We start from the raw sequence: 11,772 nt of genomic DNA, 5'->3' as shown, positions 1-11,772 counted from the left end.
CGACTTCAGAGGTTGGTGTGAGATCCTAAAAAAGAAAGTGAGGGCACTCCGAGGCTTGCAAAGGGCTTTTCCTCGGAGGTCAGCCTTGGCCGAACGGCGTTCCTCAAACTTGTGTAGGGCGCTGAGATTACTGAATGTGACTCTCGAGTATTGGCATGGGGCCCTCAGGAGCCGGTAAGGTAAGGGCTGCTTTGCGGCATGCATAAGCCATCCGATCTCAGAGGCCGGTGTGAGATCCTAAACAAGAGCTGAGTGCACTTAAAAACCTGCGTAGGGCCCTCAGAGATCAGCTTTGACCAGACGGCGGTCGTGGACGCCCTTAGAAACTGACGTAAGGGCCGCCTCAGTCGGTCAGCCCTCTCACATCAGCCTGGGGATCTCAGGAATCGGCCTGGGGCCCTCAAGAGCCGGTTAGGGTCCTCGGAAAGTGGCATTATACCCTGAGATAGCTGTGTAAGGCCCTCGGGTAACGGCTTGGGGCCCTCGGGCATCGGCCTGCGCCCCCGGGCATTGGCCAGAGGTCCTTGGATATCGGTCTGGGGCCCCTCAAGAGCTGGCGAGGGCCTTCAGAAACTGGTATGGGGCCCTGAGATAACTCTGTGGGCTTTCAGGTGCTGATGCAGGACCCTTGGGCATCGGCCCCAAGAGGGGTTAAGGAGGGCAGGGGGCAAGGGGCCCTCAAGAGCCGGTTAGGGCCCTCAGAAACTGGCGTGGATCCCTGAGCTAGCCATGTAGGTACTGACACCGGCGTGGGACCTTTAGACATCGACTTGGGGCCCTCGGGCATCAGCCTGGGCCCTCAAGAGCCGGTGGGAGCGCTAAAAAATGGCGTAGGTGGGGTTCTGAGATAACCCCTGAGATAACACTAGAACCTATTCACGCCTTCAGGCACCGGTGCGGGACCATCAGGCTCGCGCTGGGGCCCTCGAGAATCGGCTTGGACACTCAAGCGCCAGGGCCGCATGGGCCCCCACAACGAACTGTGGGTGTGCAAAAATAGGTGTTTGCACACCCTCAGGATTTTCAGGGTGTGCAACTGCACACCCTGCCCCCCGGAATCCGCGGTCCCTGGGCCGGAGTGCTGGCGGACGGGGGCGATGCGCTCAGCTATCATGTTTTCCGCGCAGCTATTACCATTTCGGAGATGCTGCCGCGCCTCATTAGTGCCCGCGCGCTGAAATGGTAATTGGATTGCATTATTTAGGCGCACAATTAGCCTCCCCCACTTGTGTCGCCATCCAGGCACTTTCCGACCATTCAAATCACGGTCGTGGGGCGGCGGCCGTCATTTCTGCCCGTCACCACGGTCTGTTGGCCGTCGCGCCTCAGCCCGCCCAATGCGGCATGTTGTGATCAACGGCACAGCCACCACAGAAAAACACTCAACTGGGAGTTGGGACTGTTCAGCTGCATAACATCGACACATGCACACGTGTCATAGGAAGCGTTTGTAAAACTTCTATATTACTAGAACGGACAGATATATGAATTTCCAGCAGGGTTACGAGGACTGGGAATGTCAGCAATTCACCATGCTGATATACAGGGTACTACAAACGACTAGTGACTATGCCGTGCTAAGACGTCTGGGATTCCGTGAGTGGCTGACGCCTTGGCGCCTTTGAAATCACGGAATCCGGCGCCAGGTCTGCTCTCCATCAAAGCATCAAACCCTGCTGAGCGGTCGGCAGTCATGAGCGTCAGCATGGTCCCACCGACATACGGATACCTCCGGCCGACCACCCGGTCACGATCGGCGCGGCCATGAATTTCTGAGCCGGCCCGGACTCACGGACCTGCGCGACCGGGCCAATAAACGTGGCCGTGTCGCCGGCCGACGGACACGACTGAGCAGTGGAACACATCAATGATGGAACACGCCTCGCCGCCCAGACCGCTCGCGCTGGCCCGGTCACTGCTGAAGTCACTGGCACGGTCACTGAGAGGTCACTGCTGAGGTCACTGGCACGGTCACTGAGAGGTCACTGGTCCGGTCACTGAGAGGTCACTGGTCCGATCACTGAGAGGTCGCTGGTCCGATCACTGAGAGGCCACTGGCCCGGTCACTAGGAGGTCACTGAGGGGTCACTGGTGCGGCTACTGCTGAGGTCACTGGTCCGGTCACTGGCCTGGAAGGTAAGATCGCCGGTCCTGATCACCAGGGACTCAATGGTTTTCAGCTATCTCTGGGAGGGACTGGAAAGGTCGAGCTGGCTCTGCTACAGGGCTTTGTTTTGAGGGACGCTGGGTGATTCGATGGTTCATGTTGCGCTGCTGGTGTTCTCGTGCATTATCACTGAACGCTGAGGCTCAAGCGCCAACTGTTAACGCCTGGTTACTCTGCTTCAGTTCACTATACTGTTTTTATGTTTCCCATCATTCAGTCCCCACAGTAAGCTGGGAGTCCTCTATTCGAGAGCTGCAGCTCCAGCCCGTCACGGACGGTTCGCGGCCGACCTGCGCGCCGCCTGTCGGCGGGCGGCGCAGGTGCCAGCTCCCGGTGGAGGAGGCGGCGCCCGGCGGCCGGCGGCCGGCGTCAGTCAGCAGCCAGCTCCGGCGGCGGTGGTTGGTACGGCACGGGCCGAGACCGGGCTGAGGCGGACAGCACGAGTGGACCGACAGCAGACGGTGACTGATACAGGCACAGAGAGACTGAGCAGGCCGGCCGGTCGGCGAGCCGCGCGCACCAGAGGACGGACGAAGGACCTCCCGAGACCGAGGGGAGCGGCGGGAGGACGGTCTTCTGGTCTGTCTCGCTGAGGACGGACACCATGGGGACGCAGCTGCTGGGGACGGCCGTCCTGCTGCTGACGGCGCTCTCAGGTGAGTCCCCGTCCTCCGTTCAGGAGTGGGCTGCTCAGACAGTCTGCTCCGCCGGCGGGGAGGGCTCGGACAGCCTGCTCCACCGGTCGACCCTATAATGGACGAGGCGGGGTCGGAGGTGGCCAGGCAATTGCACACAGAAATGGTGTATGGATCGGCTACTCCGCCATGCCGTCCGAGCCGACGCTGTGCGTACAACTGGCGTTCGACAGATGGTCGACATTGCCTACTCAAATGACACATTGTCTGACCAGTGACCAATCAGGTTAGGCACGTAATAGAATGTCCTGATGTTTGCATATCCTAAGTCCTCTTTTGATTTTTCCCATGATTCCCTGGGTGTGCACCATCTATTTACATTTCGAGAGGAACGCTTTAAGCAGCGGTGAACTGTAGCAATGAAGTTGCCTGGCCGCATCAATCTCATCCTAGCAAGATGTGACCGTCGGTTAATACGATCAGCTGGACCTTGCAGATCACAACACAACGGAAATTGACTCATAAATTACAAAAGAAATAGCAATTAACTGTTACATTCAAAATACATTAAAAATGAAGACAGTTAAGAATGAAGGAGAGAGACATTTGATTGCTACCATTGATTGTAGGAGGCATTGGTTGCCTAGCTCTTCATATTGTTTTTTTTTTTTTTGCTATACGTCTCCATGTTATGCGTTGACGACTGTAAAATATTCTGCGTTCTTTGTTAAAAGATCGGTCGAAAGCTGCTCGCCGGGCTTATCTGCACGATATGGGTGATTGTTATCCAGCGAACGGATGGACCGAGCCGGGCTGATCTCCCGGGACAGGCCGATCGCCGCTGCAGTGTAGTGCGTGATTTTCGATAGACGGCAGCGGAACGCCACCGCGCAGAGACCTTACCTGTACCTCTCCGAGCCGGACCACACAGCAGACGCGCCGGCGATGAGCTCCGGGGGACGGCGCGGCGCCGGGCCGGGCAGTCGTGGCGTCTGCAGTCATATGCATGTGAATTGTCCTGCGACGGGTGACGGACGCACCGCGATCAGTCAGTGCCGGCGGGGGGCCGAATCGCCGCCACGCGCCGCCGACCATAAATAAGACGGGCCGGACGGCGCGGCGGCCGGCAGCGCGGCCAATAAGGCAGCGTGCTCACTCCGTGCCGCGAATCCCGAGTCCTCGCCGAATGAGTCAGTGCCGGCCGGCGCCGCGGTCCATAACCGACACGCTCGGCTGTTGGTATACACGGCGCACGGCCACAGAGTGGCGGATTCACTGGACAATTTCCAGTACCAAGCAGGCGTTAAATTTAAACTGTCAGATTGTATCAGAATGGGCCACTGTGACGTATATGTCTGGGCATGATTAAGTATCGATCGTCGTAAATCAGACCGCTGCAGTGACCTTGCAGCGTTCGCCCAGTATCATCATGAGTTCATCATCTGAGTTGTCAGGACTTGACGTCTGTGAGCCCCTGGGGCAGAGCCATTGATTCAGACAGGCCCGGCGGACATCCTTCTGGAGACTGTGTCACCATGTTCCCGGCGACAGAGGCCGATGTTTTCACAATGCCGACACGGGAAATGTCACTCGCGTTACCTCACATCCCTCGCTGGAAGTGCCGGCGAAAGGTGGCGAAATGATCGCGGGACGCCCACTTCATTCCCTTTACTTTTTGACAACCCGAGAATGCCAAGTGTCCTGGGTGATATGAGCGGTTGAGCTTAAGTTGTGGCTGGCACGTTTAGCAAGTACCTCGTTCAGAACCGAATAGCAGCACTCTCTCAAGGTGTTGTTTCCTCACCGGCTATGCCCGTCTCCTGGCGCTACTATATGCTGCCCTTGCTGTACTCGAGCTTCCCTAAGTTACACCCGGGCTGCGTCCGCACTGTGTCCATGGGTGAAACTTTGACATCACCATTGGGGTCCCAAACGTCCAAGGGGGCCTCCATTTAGTGGGGGCCTCCAAGCAATTAGGGGCCTCCAATTGCGGAAGCGGTAATTTACGAGCCACGCCAGGGCCTCCTCTAAGAAATTTTCATTGGGGGACCAGAGGCTCAGAAGCCAAACATAGGGTACCCCCAAATCCAGTTTTCTCATCGGATTTAGGCCACTTATTTTTCGTCACAGCTCTGATGCCATGATTTTTTTTTTTTTTAATATCGATAAAGAAATGGTAGGTCACCTGACCCTACTGGTGGATCCAGGCCAGCAGGGTGACATTGTATGTAAATATCCCCCGCGGCATCCGAAATCGACGAAAATTTCTGGCTTTTTCACTTTTGACAATAAAACACAATGCCTTTATAATAGAAAAAAAAATTAACGGCACAGCATTGCGCAAGGAATCTAGCCGTAAGCCGACCCCAGAAAGTGTGAGGGTTAACCTTCGCCGGCACCTGGGGGGAGGGTCGCCACCCCCAAGTTAGTTTTTCTGCTCTACACTTAACATTTTTAAAGCTAGAAACCTGATTTTCTTTGTATAGCTGCTTTTCTATCTTTTCTCAGCGTCCATTGAAAATTTCAAGCTTCTGCGGCATTTGGGTTTGGAGATATGACCTTGTTCTTCAGGTCATGTCATGTCCTAAATGACGAATACCCAATATCTTGCGATGGCTATGGGCCTTGTGAGCTTTTGACACGCTGATTTCGGCTTTTTTTTGCCAGTCTTACCTCCCACCTATCATTGAACATGTTGTTCTGCGATGTACAGATGTCAGAGTCAGGGTCAAGGTCAACCTAGGTCATCTAAAATTATTGCGCTTTAGGCAAGCTGAATTTACTTTTCGTGAAGTTTCTTTGACTGTATGTTTAGTAAAAGCTTCTCACTTCATGATCAAGTGTAATAGGGACACACAAACCGATCTGTGCACACATCAGTACATACACAGACATACACAGACATACAAACACATATCATTGACCTTGACCTAACTTGACGTGAAATGACCACAGCCAGCAAATTAGTCGGATAGTGTGACAAAGAGCTGTTCTAGCTCGCTTGGCACTAATACGGCAGCGTCATCGGTATATGATGGGTTGGCCCGCTGCTTGTGTAGGTATCTTATTCGACATCACCACAATTTTTTCTTACAAGATTTTAAGCCTTGCGGTCAAGAGCAACAGATTCTTTGGGAAGTGACGAATCCAATGATACCAATTTTACCTCATCAGGTCAGTCATTGACCTTCCAGGTCAGGTCAAACTAAAGAATGTTGCTGTTTGGGGTCACCGTTGCCCGTTGGAATATCACGTGCGCTGCTCATCATGTACCGATGACGCTGCCGTATTGTGGTGCCAAGCCAGCTAGAACCTCTTTGTCACACTATCCGACTAGGTTTTTGCTGGCTGTGGCAGTGGCGGCGGAAGGTAATTTTGGATGGGGGTGCAAAGTTTTCTCAAGGGGCCCCTCTGGAAGTTTTGGGCCCCCCATTCATTTTTTTTTTTTTTTGAGTGATTATTATTGATTTATGAAAAACGAAGATTTTAGAAAACTGTCCCCATACACATAAGTTCTGTAAAAGGTTTGAAATTGCAGTGTGCCTACCTATTTCAAATAATGAAAGCATAAAGAAGCAAATGCAGCTAGTTTTTTTCTAATTTGTTTATCGGCTAATCTTTTAGTCTAGCCACCACCCGCAGCGTCTCAAGCCACTTTCTGGATCCGCAGTGAACCATTGAGGGCCCTACGAGACCGTTCCAAGAAGACCGTGCTTAGAAGCCCCTTGGAAACCGACCACATAAAGACTCCTCCAGAGACCTACATGACTCCCCAGACTGAATGAGCCCTCCGATCAGGGTCGGTCCCTTGAAAGTTGCTGAAAGGTTTCAGAAGGCAGTATAGGTCCGAAAGTCTTTTGAGGGCTCTCAGAAACCGGCATCGGACCCCAAAAAAAGCCTGTATGGAGGCCCTCCAAAGCCGGGATGGAGGCCACAGGAGCCGATGCTTAGCCTAAAGAGCCGGTATGGAGGACTGAATAGGGGAAAGGGGGTCTCAGTGTCAGTGGGGCCTTCAGGGGCAAGCGCTTGAGCCCCAAAAGTATGTGTGGGGTCTTAGAGGCAGGTAGACCCCTGGGGTATATGCACGGGGTCCCAGGAGCTCGCGTGTGAGCCCAAATATCCGGCTGGTTGCTACTAGAACCAGCATGGGGATTCTTAGAAGCCGCGTAGACCCACATTTCATGGGTCATGAGTCCCAAGAGTCGATGTAGGGGCCATAAAAGCCGGTGTAGGGCCCATGGCCCCCATAAGTTCCGGCACTGAGACTCTCAGAGGCCGGCGACGGGGCATCAAGAGCAGATAAAGTGCCTCAACAAGCCGACATGGGGCCTGAGAATCATTGTGGAATTCTGGGAGCCTGCGTGAGCTCTCGGAGACCTTCGTATTTCGTAAGGTCCACAAAGGTCGTTGAGCCCTCTGAATCTGAACTCTGCGGGGCCCTCAGATGCCAGCATGTCTCCTGGCACCTGCCTGCGTTAAGTTGAGGCCCTCCGAGGCCGTCGTAGGGTTCTTCAGAGGCCAGCGTTGGCCCTTGAAGCCTTCGTTAGGCCCTAGAAGCCGTCAAGAGGGCCCTCAGAGGTCAGCATGGCCCCTGGAGCCTGCCTGCGTCGAGGCCCTCAGAGGCCGTCGTGGGGCCCTCAGCCGCCAGCGTGGGCCTTTGGAGCTTCCGTTGGGTCTTAGAGACCATCGTGAGGGTTCAGAGAGGTCGTCGTCAGGGCCCTCAGCCCCTTAGGGACCATCCTGGGGTCCTCAGAAGTTGTTGTGAGGACCCCATGGGCCCTCAGATACCTTTGCAGGGCTCTCAGAGGCCTTGGTAAGAACGCTAGAGGTCATCGTTAGGGCCCTCAATAGACCGTTGCAGGCCCCCAGATGCCAGCATAGCCCCTGCAGCCTGGCTGTGTTGGGGCTGTCGCTGGGCCGTCTGAAGCCAAATGGGCCCTCAGACTTGAGTCTAGGGCCGTCACGAGGGCCCTCAGCGACCGTCGTAGAGGCCCTCAGAGGCCAGCGGGGCACCTGGAGTCCTGTGGGACCCTCAGCGGTCGTCATTAGGGCCCTTGGTGGTCGTTATAGGGCCCAGGGGACAGAGGTCGTCGTGAGAGCCCTCAGGGATCATCGTAAGGGCCCTCAGAGGCCGTCATAGGGGCCCAGAGGCCAGCGTGGCCCCTTGAGTCTCCTTGGGGCCCTGGAGTCTCTGTGGGACCCTCAGCGGTCGTCATGAGGGCCCTTAGTGGCCGTTGTAGGGCCCCAGGGGACAGAGGTCATCGTGGAAGCCCTTAGAGATCATCATAAAAGGGCCCTGAGGCCATCGTGGGGGCCCTCAGATGCCGCATGGAGCATCAAACGCGGCTCGGGACACTTCTAGCCGGTGTGGGGGCCCCAAAGACTAGCATGGGGCTCTCCTGACCATAATTGGACATTCCGGATGATTCCACATCAGTGTTCGTTTCCCGATCACTGGTTTTCAGAAGAAAATGTATTGGATGGTGCGACGGGCCCCTTGTACGGATTTTGGGGGTGCAAAAAGATATGCTTGCACCCCCATGTTTTTCGATGGGGGTGCAGCTGCACCCCCTGCACCCCCTATTCCGCCGCCACTGGGCTGTGGTCATTTCAGGTCAAGTTAGCTCAAGGTCAATGACATGTGTTTGTATGTCTGTGTGTGTCTGTGTGTACGAGTATACTGATGTGTGCACCGACTGTGAATGTGTCCATATTACATGAGATCATGAACTGAGAAGCTTTTGCCAAAAATACAGTCAAAGAAACTTCACGAAAGTAAATTCAGCTTGCCTAAAACGCAATATTTTTAGACGACCTAGGTTGACCTTGACCCTGACCCTGGCATCTCTACATCATTGAACAACATGTTCCATGATAGGTGGGAGGTAAGACTGACAAAAAAGGCCGAAATCAAGGTGTCAAAAGCTCACAAGACCCAACGCCAACGCAAGATATTGGGTATTTGTCATTTGGGTTATGACATTACCTGAAGAATAAGGTCATATCTCCGAAACCAAAAACCACAGAAACTTGAAATTTTCAGTGGACGCTAAAAAAGGATAGAGCAGCAGCTATACGAAATATCCGACTTCTAGCAATCAAAATGTTTAGTGCAGAGCAGAAAAAACTACCTAGGTCGGGGTGGGGGGTGTGGCAACCACTGCCCCCCCCCCCATGTGCGGACGAGGATTACCTAAGTAATTTGAATATCAGGAAAATAATTTATTAAATCAGGTATTCCAACAGAGTCCCGCTTTTTTATAGGTGACCTCCGATTTGTGTTGCATCTAAGTTACCCAGGGGGCCTCTTATTTGTAATTGTAGGTACAGTACAGAGAGCCTCCTACTTCGACTACTTGCACAGAGAGCCTCCTAGCGTACATACGGCTAAGCTTCTACAGGTCGAGCGCCGGTCTCTTGTACGTACAGAGAGCCTCCTACTGTTACAGAGGGCCTCCTGTTTGTCTAGGGGGCCTCCTATTGGTTAACGGCGCCTCCTATTTGTCCAAGCGGCCTCCTATTCGTCTATGGGACCTCCTATTTGTCCAGGAGGCCTCCTGTTTCTCCAGAAGGTCCCCTATTTATCCAGGGGGCTTCTATTTTCCAGGGGGCCTCCTCTTTATCTAGGGGGCCTCCTACGTGTTCAGGGGCCTCCTATTTGTCCAGGGGCCTCCTATTTATCCAGGGGTCTTTTATTCGACTAGGAGTCTCATATTTGTGCAGGGGCCTCCTATTTGTCCAAGGGTCTCCTACTTGTCCCGGGGCCTCCTTTTTTTTAAGGGACTCCTTTTTGTTAAGGGAGCCTTCTATTTGTCCAGGGGGCCTCCTATTCGTACAGAGAGCCTCTAGCTCCTACTTGTCCATGGAGCCTCCTATTTGTTCAAGAGGTCCCCTATTTGTCCAGGGGGCCTCCTATTTGTCCAAGGGACCTGTTATTTTTCTAGGGGGCCTCTTTGCCCAAGAGGCCTCCTATTTGTCCAGCGTGCCTCCTACATGTTCAGGGGGCCTCCTATTTGTCCAAGGGGCCTCCTATTGGTTAAAGTAGCCTCTTATTTTCCAAGCGGCCTCCTATTTATCCAGAGGGCTCCTATTTTTAGGGGGCTTCCTCTTTATCCAGGGGGCCTCCTTGTTCAGGGGGCCTCTTAATTGTCCAGGGGCCTCCTTTTGTGAAAGGGGCCTCCTATTTGTCCAGGGGGCCTCCTTTTGTGAAAGGGGCCTCCTTTTTGTCTAGGTCTAGGACCTTCTATTTGTCCAGGGGGCCTCCTATTTTTGCAGGGGCCTCCTATTTGTACAGAGGGCCTCCTACTTGTCCATGGGGCCTCCTATTTGTCCAGGGGCCTCCTTTTGTGAAAGGGGCCTCCTGTTTGTCTAGGTCTAGGACCTCCTATTTGTCCAGGGGGCCTCCTATTTTTGCAGGGGGGCCTCCTATTTTGTAACGCGCCGCCTGTGGCTGACTGTCGTTGTGAAGATGTTGCCTTCGTCACGGCTCGCCCTCCTCCCCGGACAGAGTCAGGTGGGAGGTCCGTTTGATGATGTATTGGCGAGCGACAGCAGACAGAGTAACCACTAGCGGCTAGCGTTGTCCCGGAGTGAGATGTGTGTGCCTCGGAGCCCCGCCGCAGACTGCCCTTCTCGGTCCGGAACAGAGGGTAGTACGCACCCGGGCCGAGCCACTCGTTACCAGTTCAAACCAGTACAGAGTGCCCTCTGCCCGGCTACGCCCACTCTAGTTCTTTTCCATCAGGCAGTCCCGGGTCCGATAGCCACCAGAGCTCGGTCCGCGCAGGGACTGGCACTGCTTAATAGAATAATAGAATAACATTTCAACACCTCCGGCGGCCGCAGGCGCGTGAACTGTATATTTGTCTAGCGACACACCCGGGCGGCAGCGCGCCGGCGTACGGTGGCCGGCGGCCGGCGGTGAGCGCTGCACGCCTGGACCGGCGCGTGGGGAGGAGAGCTAGTGCTTTTCAGCTTGCTGATAAAACACGAAAATGCTATTCTATACTGATAAAAATGAAAATGCTATTCTACAAAATTGCATAAAAAAAATATGGAGTCGATGCGTCACTTGGCTCAGCGACCGAACCGCGTGACCTGAGGTCATATCTATGCCTCGGTAATTGTCCCTGTGAAATACTCCTCTGTGACGACGGTGTCAGCTGACCGTGCTCACCATTCTCAGGCAAGGATGGCGAGTGAACAGCGGGGCTGGCGGTTGTCGCTGAAGGCGGTAGCGGACCTTGTGCAATACCTTCTTCCGCTTGTTGCGGACTTACCGTTAACGGATACGATGGTGTAGCCGGTTCATAGTCAGCGAACCAACTTTGGTCGCTGTACGGTAGCCGAGCAGCACGCATGGGCTGCTGTCTAACTGGATGTTCTTCCGGCATATCACTTACCTGTATAGGTCTCCTGATCGTCTGATACGATCTGTCCCACACGTCATTTGAATCTCTGAGTCTCAAGTTTTCTGAATGTACTATCTTGGTTTTTCCTGTGATCATGTTTTTGATGCAGTAGTTTTCAATTCCTAATTTGGACACTACACGGAAGTAGTTTTTCCAATGGAGCGTCAGTTTAGAAGAGTCACCTGGTTGAACTGAAGGATCGAAATAGAATACCAGATCTCCTGGCTTAAAGTTTGATGGTTTAGCTGAGCTCGCAATGAGTGATTTGTTGTGTTCCCTAGCCTGCTGGATATTGTTGGCTACCTGTGTGTACGCGTTGTGTAGATGTTCGAACATGGCTGGCACGTACTCTTCTCCTGTGTAGCGATGACGGGGCTGCAGGAGGGTGTCAACAGGAAGCACAGGATCTCGGCCATACATGATGAAATAGGGCGAGAACTTAGTTGACTCATTCTTACTCATTCGATAAGCTCCTAAACATGGCTGTAGTATCTCATCCCACTTTGTTTGATCTTCACTGATTTGTTTTTGGATCATCTCGTTCATACAACGGTGAAAA

At 53.8% G+C, this 11,772-nt stretch overlaps 1 protein-coding gene across 2 annotated transcripts in view; it reads left to right on the top strand.

Annotated features, from left to right (window-relative positions):
- The first annotated feature begins 2,532 nt into the window (after positions 1 to 2,532).
- Positions 2,533 to 11,772, top strand: part of LOC122381252 (kin of IRRE-like protein 3) — a 102,731-nt gene continuing 93,491 nt past the window's right edge. The window contains exon 1 of one of the 2 annotated variants that reach the window (XM_043365219.1): positions 2,533 to 2,823. In XM_043365219.1, the coding sequence (XP_043221154.1) occupies positions 2,772 to 2,823 (52 nt within the window). In that variant the 5' untranslated portion in view covers positions 2,533 to 2,771. The remainder of the gene's footprint in view (positions 2,824 to 11,772) is intronic. The other variant, XM_043365226.1, reaches the window with a different exon arrangement.

Source organism: Amphibalanus amphitrite, unplaced genomic scaffold (assembly GCF_019059575.1).
Source record: "Amphibalanus amphitrite isolate SeventyFive unplaced genomic scaffold, NRLGWU_Aamphi_draft 000010F_arrow, whole genome shotgun sequence".
Lineage (NCBI taxonomy): Eukaryota > Metazoa > Arthropoda > Thecostraca > Balanomorpha > Balanidae > Amphibalanus > Amphibalanus amphitrite.
The sequence above is the reverse complement of the archived record's forward strand: the minus strand, read 5'-3'. Positions and strand labels throughout refer to the sequence as shown.